Source organism: Oryzias melastigma, linkage group LG1 (assembly GCF_002922805.2).
Source record: "Oryzias melastigma strain HK-1 linkage group LG1, ASM292280v2, whole genome shotgun sequence".
NCBI lineage: Eukaryota > Metazoa > Chordata > Actinopteri > Beloniformes > Adrianichthyidae > Oryzias > Oryzias melastigma.
The window spans coordinates 24,891,407-24,903,940 of record NC_050512.1 but is presented as its reverse complement, the minus strand read 5'-3'; the positions used below and the strand labels follow the sequence as shown (position 1 = coordinate 24,903,940).

At 39.4% G+C, this 12,534-nt stretch overlaps 1 protein-coding gene across 1 annotated transcript; it reads right to left on the bottom strand.

Moving 5' to 3' along the window:
- Positions 1–1,177: 1,177 nt before the first annotated feature.
- On the bottom strand, positions 1,178–5,529 carry krt97 (keratin 97). The gene is made up of 8 exons (XM_024290323.2): positions 4,589–5,529; positions 3,953–4,035; positions 3,695–3,851; positions 2,424–2,588; positions 2,215–2,340; positions 1,924–2,144; positions 1,780–1,829; positions 1,178–1,700 (listed from the first exon to the last, which is right to left on the bottom strand). Exons 1-8 carry the CDS (start codon positions 4,946–4,948, stop codon positions 1,609–1,611), a joined length of 1,254 nt encoding a protein of 417 aa, XP_024146091.1. The 5' UTR covers positions 4,949–5,529; the 3' UTR covers positions 1,178–1,608.
- Between the last annotated feature and the right edge of the window lie 7,005 nt (positions 5,530–12,534).

Sequence of the window (12,534 nt, the reverse complement as noted above, 5' to 3'; positions counted from 1 at the left end):
ATTTGGAAATATTTCAAGCTATCAAAGTAAGAATAATGCATAAACAAGGCAATCAACAGAAGTTCATACCCATACAAAGATTTATAAAACATTGGATAATTAGGCATACAATTATTAAAAAGTACTCGTTCACCAAATTATTAATTCAGTTATTGCTTATAACCATGAAGAAAATGACATAATGAAACTATTAAGATTGTCACGAGAAGTACAATAGATTGCATGAAACGGAGTGGGGGGAAGCGAACTTGTATAATCCCATTATACTGCTATCCTGTTTTTTCATTTTCTAAACCTAAATTATCGTTTTCTGGATCTTAGCTTCTGATCGGATATTTATGATTTAAATATCCACTCCAGAATGCTGACAGCTCACTGTATACGTGGAGCACGGAGCTTATGTCCCGCCCCGCATCGTTTCTGCCACAAATATTAATGTTTTTCAAAAAGTAATTTTTCATCTGATTCACAACTATAAGAAAACTCAGAAATACAATTTTAAACTGAAGATTTTTTTTTTATAAGTCCTCCAACATAAGAAAAATACCAGAAGAAGATGTTAAAACACTGTTTTCATTGAAGAGGGTCCAAACTCAATTGGAACATACTTGCAATCACACAATATTTCCAGTAGGGGGCAACAAAACAGAAAAATCTTTTTTTTAAAAACAAAACTAAACAGTAGTAGTACAATGCAAGCATAAACTGCTTGACTCTAATTTTCAATGCTGTAAGTGTAGCTGATTTAAGTATATCAAAATTTTAAATTAATAATAAACATTAAAGCTGTCTAAACAATTAGGTTATAAACTCCGAAAATATGTATTCATCCTTCAGAACATCTGATTTTAATGATGCACATCAAAACAACATCCTTTCCATGTCTGTTTTTTTTTTCTTTTTTCTATTTTTAGGGTTTGAGTCTGAATGTTCAAGCATCCAAAGACTGGAGTCGTTTCTAATCTTTTTCCATGAAACTATTTTTCCTGTGAAATGTGAGGAAACCCTTCAAATATTTTCTTCCAACTTGTGTTTTTATTTTTGGTCCTAAATATAATCAATATTTTACCTCTTGAGGACTGCCTGGTTTGTGACAAGCCTAATTTTCCTGAATTAACATGAGACATCAGGTACAGTTCTTAACTTTTGTGAAACAAGTGAAACAAGTACACAGTAGGGCCTTTAAATTGCTTTTATTTGTAATTTTGAAACCTTTTGTGAAACCTTGTTTATAATTGTTCATTTTACAGAATATTTCTCATTAGAAAAATATCAATAAAATTATACAAATATTACAAACATACAAAAGAGCAACCAAAGAACACCTTTTTGTTTTAAATCTCAGACTTGTTTTCTGACGTTCTTTTTTAGGGTTTAACAGTGACATCTACAGGACATATGTGGTACTGCAGTGAGACTTTCCAACCGTACTTCCTGTTCTAAAACACAGATAAATATTTAATGGTTTTGTCAGAATCCTCCAATGATAATACAGATAGGATTGGAACCAAGGAAGTGTTCCCAATGAGAAAATCCAGACATTTAGAATAATTTGATGACCTCCTGATGAGGGGGGGGGAGGGTTCTTCTACTGGATCACCAAGTCTGTTATGGTTGAATTATTTCCTTGGTAGAAACCACCTTTCCATCCACCAGCTCTTCAATCACAACCACTGTCCTCTGACTCACGACCGGCTTGTCTAAAGGGGATGACAGGAAAAAACATTTTTCAGTTTTTTTTTAAACCTGAGAGCGCAGAAAATGAGAATGTCAACTCACGTTTTTCCTCCTCCTTTTTAACCGTTTTGACTTCTTTTACCGTGACCGTCCTAGAAGAACGACAGAAGAGAAGTCAGATTACAGCAGCAGATTTTTAAAAGTCAAACTGTTTGTGTCAAACTCAAATAAAAAAACAAAACGTACTGCTCTTCATATCCACCCAGAAGTCGCCTGTACTCTGCAATCTCCATCTCCAGCCTGGTCTTGATGTCCAGCAGCCTCTGGAATTCCATGGACTGTTGAGTGGTCTCGGTCCTCAGCCGGTTGAGTTCCTCCTGCAATGAGTCCACCCTGCACTGCAGCTGACGCAGCTGGTCGCTATACCGGACTTCCACCTCCGACAGCTGCATCTCCACAGCATTTTTCTGCATGTAGAGAAAAGGTGTTACCACTTTGTCAAAAAACTCTGAAGGGACGGCGTTTAGCTTTAGTTACCCGGGACAACTCAGACTGGAGCTGGATTTCCAAGTCCTGCAAGACCCTCTTCAACTCATTAATCTCACTCCGTGAGGTATTTAGCTGGTCTGCCTCTGCGCTCGTCCTCTTGTTGAGTTCTTCAAACTGTACATGGAGTCGGGAGGACAGTCAGGTTATCGTCTGTGAATGAAGGTTAAGAACTTCAAGGTGCCTGCCCGATTTCTCACCTTGACCTTGTACCAGGCCTCGACCTCTTTGCGGTTCTTGCTGACAATGCCCTCGTACTGAGATCGGACTTCCTCCAGAACATGGTTCAGGTCTTGCTGAGGCTTGGCGTCCACCTCTACGTTCACAGAGCTGGCGGTTATGACGCTTCGCATCGCCGCCATCTCCTGCAAAGGTTAGAGAAAGAAGCTTAAAGACGGAGGACTCGTCTGGGTCTGATCAGAACACATTCAGCAACCACACAACCAATATGGGCCTCATAGGGTACCGGTAAAATAAATTCTGAAATGACCCAGTCCTGACTAGGGCTGGGTATCGATTATAATTTCCAGAAACAATTCTACTTGATTCACAAGAGTCTGGATTAATTCGATTCAGATTTTTTTTTTTATTCTTCAATTGAATTCAATTTTGAGTTTACACATTTGTTTAGAAATACATTAATAATCAACTATATGTTTTTGAACATATTTACATTAATCTGATCCAGTTCACATACTGTAAAATGCATTAGTGAAATAATGAGATTGTTAATAGCATACAGTGTTACATGGATTCTCAGAAGGAGAAGATCTTTACATTAACATTGTAAACATTGTTCTGCCTCTCCTGGAGGGCGTTTCAATTTGGCCACAAGGTGGCGATCGCGCTATAGCATTACACTTTATTCCAGAAAAAGAAGAAGACAGTATGAGGAAAAACAATGTTTTAGACCACAAATGGTTACTTAAGAAAATATTTTCTTAAAAAAGTTGGGAAATTCATGCCTGTGAGTTTATGAAGATGTTCATTTAGTCAACAATGTATGTTTAGATTGACCGAGAGTTAGCATTAGCCGTCCTTAAGGAAATTCCATTGAATGTTAGCATGAAGCTAGTGGACTTTAGCTTTGTGAGCTAAATTGATTCATACTTTTATGAATCGATTATTGATCTGTTAAGCTTAAAGTGATTCAAATCAATTTATCAATTTTATTATTCCAGTCCTAGTCTTGACATGAACTGTTTATGAATTTGATGTTCAGAAACACCCGATTTGAGCCTCTTTTGGGTCAAATTTTCTTTACAGAGAAAAAAAAGGCAAAACAAACCCACACAACTCAGTGAAAAGGTTGTTTTGGAGTTAATGTTTCATGATTACCGGACACTGTTGATCTGTGTGGAGCACTGATGTGATTTCAAGGAAATTCCCAGCAGAACTTTGTTGATACAACAAAGCTCCTGCATTTTCTCGGCAGGTTTTTATTTAACTGATGCTTCTGTGAGCCCCTCACCTCCTCGTGGTTCTTCCTCAGGTAGACAAGCTCCTCCTTCAGGCCCTCCACCTGCATCTCCAGGTCAGACCGCGTCATGGTCAGCTCATCCAGGACCTTGCGTAACCCAACGATGTCCACCTCCACGGACTGGCATAGAGCCAGCTCGTTCTCGTACCTGCAGATGCGGGAAACGCGAGTCAGAACCAGTTCTTCTACTTTAGGCGCCTCCTCTCCGGTTACAGCTCAGTGATGAGGGTCTGACATCTCAATACTTACTTCAGTTTGAAGTCTTCTGCTGCCAGCTTGGCGTTGTCAATCTGCAGCATCAGAACGGCGTTGGTCTGAACGGCAGAGCAGATCTGGAACGCAGAAAACACTCTGGTGGGTCTGGAGGCGGATTTACAGCATGGACTATATCTCAAAAACCGTTTTAGAGAAAGTCCTTGTGATGTTTAGACAAACCAGATTCTGAAAAAACTGAATTGAAGATGCAGTAGAGCCGGATTTAGAAAGTTAAAATGTTAAAGTCTCCCTTTGATCATCTTTTGATCTAAAAGTGTTCCTGGTTGTCTGTTATTTATGCTTATGACGTTTTTAGCCAAACAAAAGTGTCATTATCTGGGACATATGTTTCTGCAGGGCGGAAGTTCATTAGAAAGTCACCTTTGAGTTGTGGGTGGGGCTATTGGATGTGGCTACTGTACTTTTACTTTAGTTTTTTTTAACTGTATAAAGAAATACTCAGTAATTCAATTTAAAGCTTTTTTTAGATATATTTTTTGTCCTCCATTATCATAAAAATGCTAAAAACTTATTTTTATCGTTAAGAATTTAACAAATATTAAAAAGTATGATCGATTTCCTTCTGCCTGGGGGCCTCGCCTCCTGGGCCCCTTTGGGGACCCCCTTTACCTTAGAGCGCAGGTCGTTGATGGTGACCTGGTGGGCGCTGTAGTCCCTCACGGTGGGGGTCTGCTTGTCGTACCACTCCCGGATCTGCTGCTCCAGCTTGGCGTTCTTCGTCTCCAGCTCGCGCACCTTGCTCAGGTAAGATGCCAGCCGGTCGTTGAGGTTCTGCATGGTCGCCTTCTCGTTGGTGGACACGGAGAAGCCGGCACCGGCACCACCGGCGCCACCGAGCGCGTCCCCCAGGTCAAAGCCGGAGCGCAAGCCGTTGGAGGCGTACGACATCCGGGTGGGCGCGCTGCCGTGGATGCTGACGGCGCGGCGGGACATGCTGGAGGATAGTCCAGAGAGGCGCACGGAGCTCATGGTGGCTTCTGCTTGTGGGAGTCTTCCGAAAAGTGGAGATGCTGAGGCTTCACGGGAGGATGGACTTTATAGGCTCCTGCGTGAGGAGAGGGAGCGGCCGTGGACGCATCAACACACAGGTGTCACAGGGCGTGGAGAGAACCACTAACGGCTGCCAAGCGCATGTCATCCTCCGAGATGTCAAGGCGTGCGAGTCACTGCGCACGCACCTGTGAGTAAGTCTGCGTGAAAGATGAGGCTCAGGTGGGAATGTGGGTCCTCCTTCACCTGAAACCATGATCCCACCAACAACAAAACCGAACCAGAACAGCCCCAAACCAATAAACCCTGTGCGTCATGACGCACGGACATCCTCCAACCTGAAGCTGCTTGTTTGTCCAAAACTCTTTTAAGACATTTTAGTTTTTTTTTTTTTTTTTTTTTTTTTTTACTACTTTTTGTTTAAAATATTAAATTATTTCAAACTAAAAGCTCAAATCCTCATTCTGCCTTTCAAGAGGCCGGGCCTGTTTGCTCACCTGAAGGGTGATTCACTCCGAAATACTCACAAGGGATTACCATCAAAATCTATAATCCTAATTTATGAATTATACAATACAAAAACCTTCTTTAAGTATTTTCTCAAAAACCCCGCCTTAATGTTTATTAAATATTTGCACGCTTTGAAACAGATTCTTGTCAACTTAGTATTTACTCCTACTTTCTTTTTTACTTTCTTTTTTACACATTTAATTTAGCATTTGCATCAAAACAACTAGAAAACATCTAAAACAACACATTACACTTATTTAGCTGTCAAATACATATTTATATTAATTTAAGTGATTTTATGAACTCTTCAGCAAATCACAGATTTTTTGTTCATCAACACTTGAAGTTCATTTTATTGAGTATAGTTGTATTAACTATAGATTGTGTGGGACGTATATTAACTGAATACTTCTTCAGACTAAATTGGAACATTTTAGGTTCACTTGCAAGTAAAATGTGGTGTGATACAGAAAAACATCCCAACATCTGAAGAAACAAGTAAACTGGATACGTTTGAAAATATTTCTGGTAAATGTGGCGAATAGATGAATGCCTTCCTCAAAATATACAGTAATAGTTAAAAGATGCTTTTTGCTTCCATAACTGGGGTTGTTTTGAGCAAAATCGCCTCCAAATGAGCTTCTGGTGCAATTCCAGATGGTTGACCTCACCTTCAATACTCAAGAAAGGAGTAGAAAACGTCTGTGACACTATCCCCGATGCCCCAATTAAAGGAGTGTCTTTGGTCCAAGTGAGCGAGTTGCTTAGAAAATAGACTCGTTTGGTGTTCCATTGCCTAAGGCTTGTGCTTTAAGTTGTCATACAAGATATCTCGGTATGCACAGATGATCTGGAATGTCCGTACATTTAGGTTTGTGTTCTGAAGTCAGAAGTGAGAGGAGGAACCTGTCATTTTTTAAATTCTTAAGTATCCACAAAATGCAAGAATGCATGAAAAAATTCCAGACAATTATAATTGTATGCTCCTCAGTACCCCTTTTTTGAAAAGAAAAAAAAAATAAATTAATTTATTTAGATGAAAAGAGATCAAACTTTAATCGATCCCTCAATGGAGGAAATAGGGGAAAATCTTGGGGTTAAGCAAACAAAAACATTTTTTCCTGTCTAATAGCCAATAGAAGGATCCAGTCTTTAATAATTTGCCTGAAATACTTATCAATTTTGATCTTGGCAGTTAGACGCGTTTCCTTCTAAGCTTCATTATCATACGTTTGTGGTCCGCTGCCAACCAGCTCAAACTTTTGACGGTTCCTTGGAATTCGCAGGGTTCAGTTCTGATGAAAGGTTTCAGAAAATTGTTAAAACTCCCGAGTACACACTTCACTTCTGGATAATCGTCTTTGTCAGCGTTTATCTGGTTTTAACTGACTTGTTTCTGCGGAAGGATCAGTCACTTTCTATTCAAAATGTCTCCTGTTTAGTTTCATGTTTCTTCTGTGTTTTGTTTTTACAACTGAAGTTGTGAAAGATGTGCTGGCATGTGGGCTAGAAAAACAAACTAAGCCTAAGGACCGAAGTCAAACTTTGCTTGAAAAAAAAAGAAAAAGAAAGGACACTCATTTAATTTATAATGCACACTAAAGATGAGCTACTTTTTTCAGAAGACAGGTTCACTTTCGCTTTTCCAGTATTCCACCTCAGGAGCAGCAGCAGCTCAGAACCTCTGCTTCCACACGTCTTTTTAGTTTCACTCTCTTACCCTCTTACGTTTTTAATCTTTTTTCTGATCTGACTCCATGGAGTCATAAACTTGTTTCAGGAACTGCTTCGCTCATAAATCACTTCAACTTGTTGGCATCAAAACATCCTGCAATGTTTCCCCTTTTCTATTTATGTTTAGCCAAACAGTTTAAAAACTTTACAGTTCAACTATTTTCATTCGCCATGACCTTGTAACTATTATTTATTGATCTGACCCACCATCTTTAAATGATCATCAGTGAGTTTTTTGTGTGTTGTAATAGTTTTTCCATTTTCTGAATCATCTGAATCTCTTTCAGGGTTATGGGGCTGCTGGAGCCTATCCTAGCTACTGTCAGGTAAAGGCGGGGTATATCGTGACATGAACAGGTGTACACACACATTTATACCCACTATGGAGGATCTCAACCTTGATAAAATGAAACGTTTCAACTAATGTTTGACGTTTTTTGTTTTACTCTGGGACTAATATCTTAAGCTTTAGTCTAGGGGTGTCCAAAGTGAGTCATCGAGGGGTCGGCCTCCTACTGGTTTTCCAGAAATCCTGTCTTATCTGCTGCTGATTACCTGGATCAGGTGTTTTTGACCTATAAGGAGCTTCAATAGTAGGATAGTTGTAAAACATGAAGGACACCGGCCCTCGAGGACTGACTTTGGACACCCGTGCTTTAGTCACATGCACCAATATGTGGGTGGACCTGTATAAGTGTTGTTGGTTTTTGGGTTGTCCGGGTCGTGGATGATCATAGTCAGGATTGGTTACATCTTATGGGGGTAAAGGTGTGTCTTAGTTCGCTAAAGGCTTGTACGGCCTTCTCAAGGGACGCCATAAAAATGGAACGTACAGTTGTCGTGAGTGTGTTACAGTAAGTGAATTGTGTTTGTAAAGCTAATTGAAGTGATGCTGCTGAACAGTACTCTTACCCCACTCTAGTCCAGGGTTCTCAAACTCAATTTACCTTGGGTCCACTGAAGGCAGAGTCGGGGCTGTACGGGGTTCCATTTGTGCCTACTTACCCTTTCATGTTGTATCAGTGTTCAATACAGCTTGTCGGTAAAAAATTGCCAGTAGAAAAAAATATATTAACATTTATTACATTTGGGCTCTCAGTTTGCCCATTTTTACAGCCCGTATCTATCCTGGTGTAGATAGATGTGGCGGAGGTTTTAGTAACGGAGACACTGTCTTAGTCCTCTATCGACTTCACATTTTGGCACAAATCTCATGTGACATTGTGGGTGTTGTTAGCACATCTTAAAGCGATCTTGACTTTGTTTAAGCAATTCATTAAGTGTGAGGAAAATAAACATAAAGAGGTTGGAAGCTTATGAAACTAAAGTGCTACAGGGGACAAGAAAGGAGAACTTGATATTTTGGATTAGAACAACTTGCAGCAGGACTACAGAAGGTGTGAAAAAGTCAGAATAGATTAGTTTTGAATGGCTTAACTATTGATCGAGGCCTTTTTGACTGAATCCCAAAGAAATTCCAACACATTTATGGACAAAGTTTTGGACGAAAATAAAATTTTCCTTATCCTACCCCCTTTTCGAGCTGAAAAGTAATGTGTAAACAAAGAAGTGACATACAATTATTGAAATATATGTGTGTATTCACTCCCAGAATATAATGTAAATATGTACTCTGTGTGGTTGTATGCAAGTACAAATGCACAATTCCTATTAAAACATTTACCAATTTTATTTTACTTTGTTTAAAAAAAAAAAAAAAAATCTCATCCCGGACAAGCCCCCAATCTGGTAAAGAGTTGGTGTACTCACTGGGATGCAAAACTAAATACTCCATGCCCATGTTTGTGTCTCTTGTTTTATTAGACCTTTGATAGGTTCTTGATGAAACTGCAGAGCTCAGCGGTTCAGATGTTTTCTATTAGTTCCTATCGATGAATAACAAAACAGAAAAACAAACAAATTTGCGAAACAGTAAAAACACAAAACCTTAGATTCATAGAGGATCTGTGAAGTCATGCTGGAAGAAAACATTAAAATAATTTTGTGTTTCAGTGGAAGAACGTCACCGGGGCCAAAAACCATTATCTACGTGACATTTTCCCCAAAAGCCTAGGGATATTTTGTGCGTGTGTCTTCTGAAAACAGTTACACAAGGTGTGTCGAATCAGCTGTCACTCAGACGGAGGAAGGGCACATTCCTGAAGGCGAGCCAGTACCAAGTAATTAATGTTGTAACTGGCAGTTAATGAGGGGGTCAGCAGACGGGCTTCGGAGATGATGGGTTGAACCGAGACTCACGGTGCAGAAACAGTGAAGTGTTCATGGGAAAGGACAAACAATCACGCTTTACATTAAATGTTTATCTCTGGATAAACCTCACCATTTAAAACCTCTTTAGAGGAATATTCAGCCACTTGAGAAAAGCAAACAGGCTTTAGGCACAATGCGCTCTCCGTGGACAAAGCAAACTGTTTTCTACTCATTCCCAGGCTGTCACTCTACATCATCTTTGCATGACAGACGTCTTTCACTTCAGCTGTTTCAGCCCGCCAAGTTCGCCAAATACTTTTCTCCTTCAAATCATGCTCACTATTTCGTTTGGGAATCTTTGGAATTGCGCTGGAACGACTGTTGAGCGCAGAAACAATCGTCTGGTATGATCGGTGTGTAACTGAGAGGTGTGGAGGATTTTCAGGTGTAGTTGAAAGGTCAGAGTCAGGTTTGAGAATGTGCTCATTCAGGTTCGCCTGATTCTTGTAACGTGACTGCTCAAGTGCAAAAACAGATTTCCAAAGCATTTTCTACAAAAACAGATCTATTTTTGAGCAAATTTCCCTAAAGTGAAGACGTCCTAAAGCATCCTGATACTGATAAGATAATCTACCACATAATCTGATCATAATCAGGTGATTGTATCTCTACAAAGTCCAAATTTTTAGCATTCAGATGGTTTTCAAAACAGTTTAAATAAATAAATCCTTCATTTATTTGAAAAAAATCACATCAAACCTTTACTTTTTAAAGTAATTCCTAAACTCCTCTGAATAAAGCGGCTTACAATAAGTGATAAGTTTGTTACAGTCGATTGAAAAAGTTTGAGCCCTGAAATATCTTTTAGTAGAAATCCTCCTCTATTCAGTCCAAAATGAGACAAATTCATCAAAAAATAACTAACCACTCCCAAATTAATGTTCCCTCAGCTCAACAGACAAGTCAACCGGTTGGTCTAAATGCACAGAACACGCGCTTGATCACACACATGATCACAAAAGCCTGAAGCCTTCTGTCAAGCATGGTGATGGATGTGTGATGATCTGGGCTAGTTTAAAAAATAGTTTGATGTTATTTAACAGGAATGACACAAACTTCTGTTCTGCTACGTCCTAACAAACTGCATCCACTGCACTCTTTCCCATTAACTTATCAAATAAATATTTAACCGACTTCAACACTAACTTGTAAACATATTTTTGTTCAAAATAACAGCTACCACGAAGGAAATAGGCAGTGCTTTTATTTTATGTACAAGTTTGATGAAGGTTTGTGGCAATTTTTCTGTCTCCTCTTCAAAATTATATTTCCCATGATCCTTTGGGACCAGTCTGTACATTTGCCAGGTCTTTATTGTAGACATATTAAAGTTGAATGTCATGTAATTGAGTTCTGCCATCCTTCAAGACCTGAGAGATGGATTTCAAATTTGATCATACAATTTAGATTTTACATCAATTCTTCTTAAGAACCAACACAAATTAAAAAAAATAAACCTATATATTCTTGTAGAAACATAACAAAATCTGCATACACTTTATTTTTTAAAAATGTTCTAAAATTAAATCAGAAACACTATTGCTAGCAGGCTGTCTCCATAGTAACAAAGTCAGAGGTTAAAATACAATTTTTTGTGAATTATGTTCAAAATTGTCAGGGTAGTTCCTAAGGTCAAGAGACACAAAAAAGTAAACGGGGTGTTTCTTTTCTAACTTTACAGTCACACACAGTCACACTGTAATAGTCAGGGGATTAGAGTGGCCTTTTTTGGGACCTTCAGCTGTCCCCTGATGATGATGTCATCATTTTTGACCTTGCAGGACTGAAGCACACACTTAGCTGTTGGGAGGATACCACCTTTTTTTTTTTTGGTTGTAACCCTCATTGTGCAGCTCTTGTTTTTATGTATGTATATTTAGGACATTATCCGTCCAACTGGGCTTTATGAGGTTGAGGACAACGATTAATAAAAAGACGAACGCTGTTGGAGCCCCAGACTTCGCGTAGCTGTGAGTTTTTCTTGTTGCCATCTTGTTATTTCTCTCTGCCGAGTTCCTGGGTCTTTGCACAACCTGTGAACGTTACAACACATTGATGGTGGCTCATTCACAGCACCAAACCTCAATCCCCAGGAGCAATGTGGGGTTCAGCGTCTTCCCCTAGATGCACGACTTTAGTAAGGCGGGGACTGAACCTGTGACCTCCCAATTAGGATTTGACTGTTCTACTTCTGCACCATAGCCGCTTCAGACTGTGGAGAAAAGTTGGAATTAGATTCCTGAACACAAACGCTTGTTAGCTAAATGTAAAGGTGTAGACATGGTAACCATAAACAGGGGTTGTTGAGGGAAAGCAAATTTTTCTTGGAGCCTCTGTGTCAGGAAGTGATGTCCTGACACAGAGGCTCACCAGTGGTTTCTAAACACGTGTGGCTAGAGTTGATTTTTTTTCTTGGACACACGGACCCGGAAGAAAGGTTTAGGTTAGGACTATGGTTATGGTTAATACTACTCCAAATAGCTCTAGAGCCCGGCTCCCCGAAGGGAGGGGTCAACTGCAGAGAAAAAATTTCACACACCTAAGTGCGTGACAACTAACGAGACTTTAACATGAAATATGTGCGACCAACAACAACATTTAGTCTTGGCTGCACCTATTATGTTTCACCAACATGAATTTCCATCACTTGGTCGCACGAAAATACATGCAAATAACATTTGATGTTAGGATGACACCTAAAGTTTAAGTCCTTTTTCCTTTTTATTTAGGTTTTTTTGCTAGAAAGAAGAACAATGCAGATAACATCATTTATAGTGACTCTTGGTATTTCCAAAACAAGCACCTATCCACCCCCCCGACCGGAAATGATTGAGCGGTCAAGCAGAAGCAGGTTGGTCCATATAATCCATTCAGTCACTAACCCTCAAAAGTCTACATAGTGCAGTACTACTAGTGTCCTGGATGTTGATGCACTTTGGACACATGATGACAACTTTACTCGTTTTTTCTGCCAAATGTGTCACCCATTTGCTCAAGTAAAGCCTAATAAGCGTTAATAATTTTACAAAGAGAATTTATGAATCCACTGT

Coding starts and splice junctions, on each gene's coding strand:
- krt97 (XM_024290323.2), bottom strand. CDS start 4,948: ATGAGCTCCGTGCGCCTCTCTGGACTATCCTCCAGCATGTCCCGCCGC. Junction 4,036..4,588: donor TCAACGACCTGCGCTCTAAG/GTAAAGGGGGTC, acceptor TCTGCGTTCCAG/ATCTGCTCTGCCGTTCAGAC. Junction 1,701..1,779: donor TAAAAAGGAGGAGGAAAAAC/GTGAGTTGACAT, acceptor CATCCCCTTTAG/ACAAGCCGGTCGTGAGTCAG.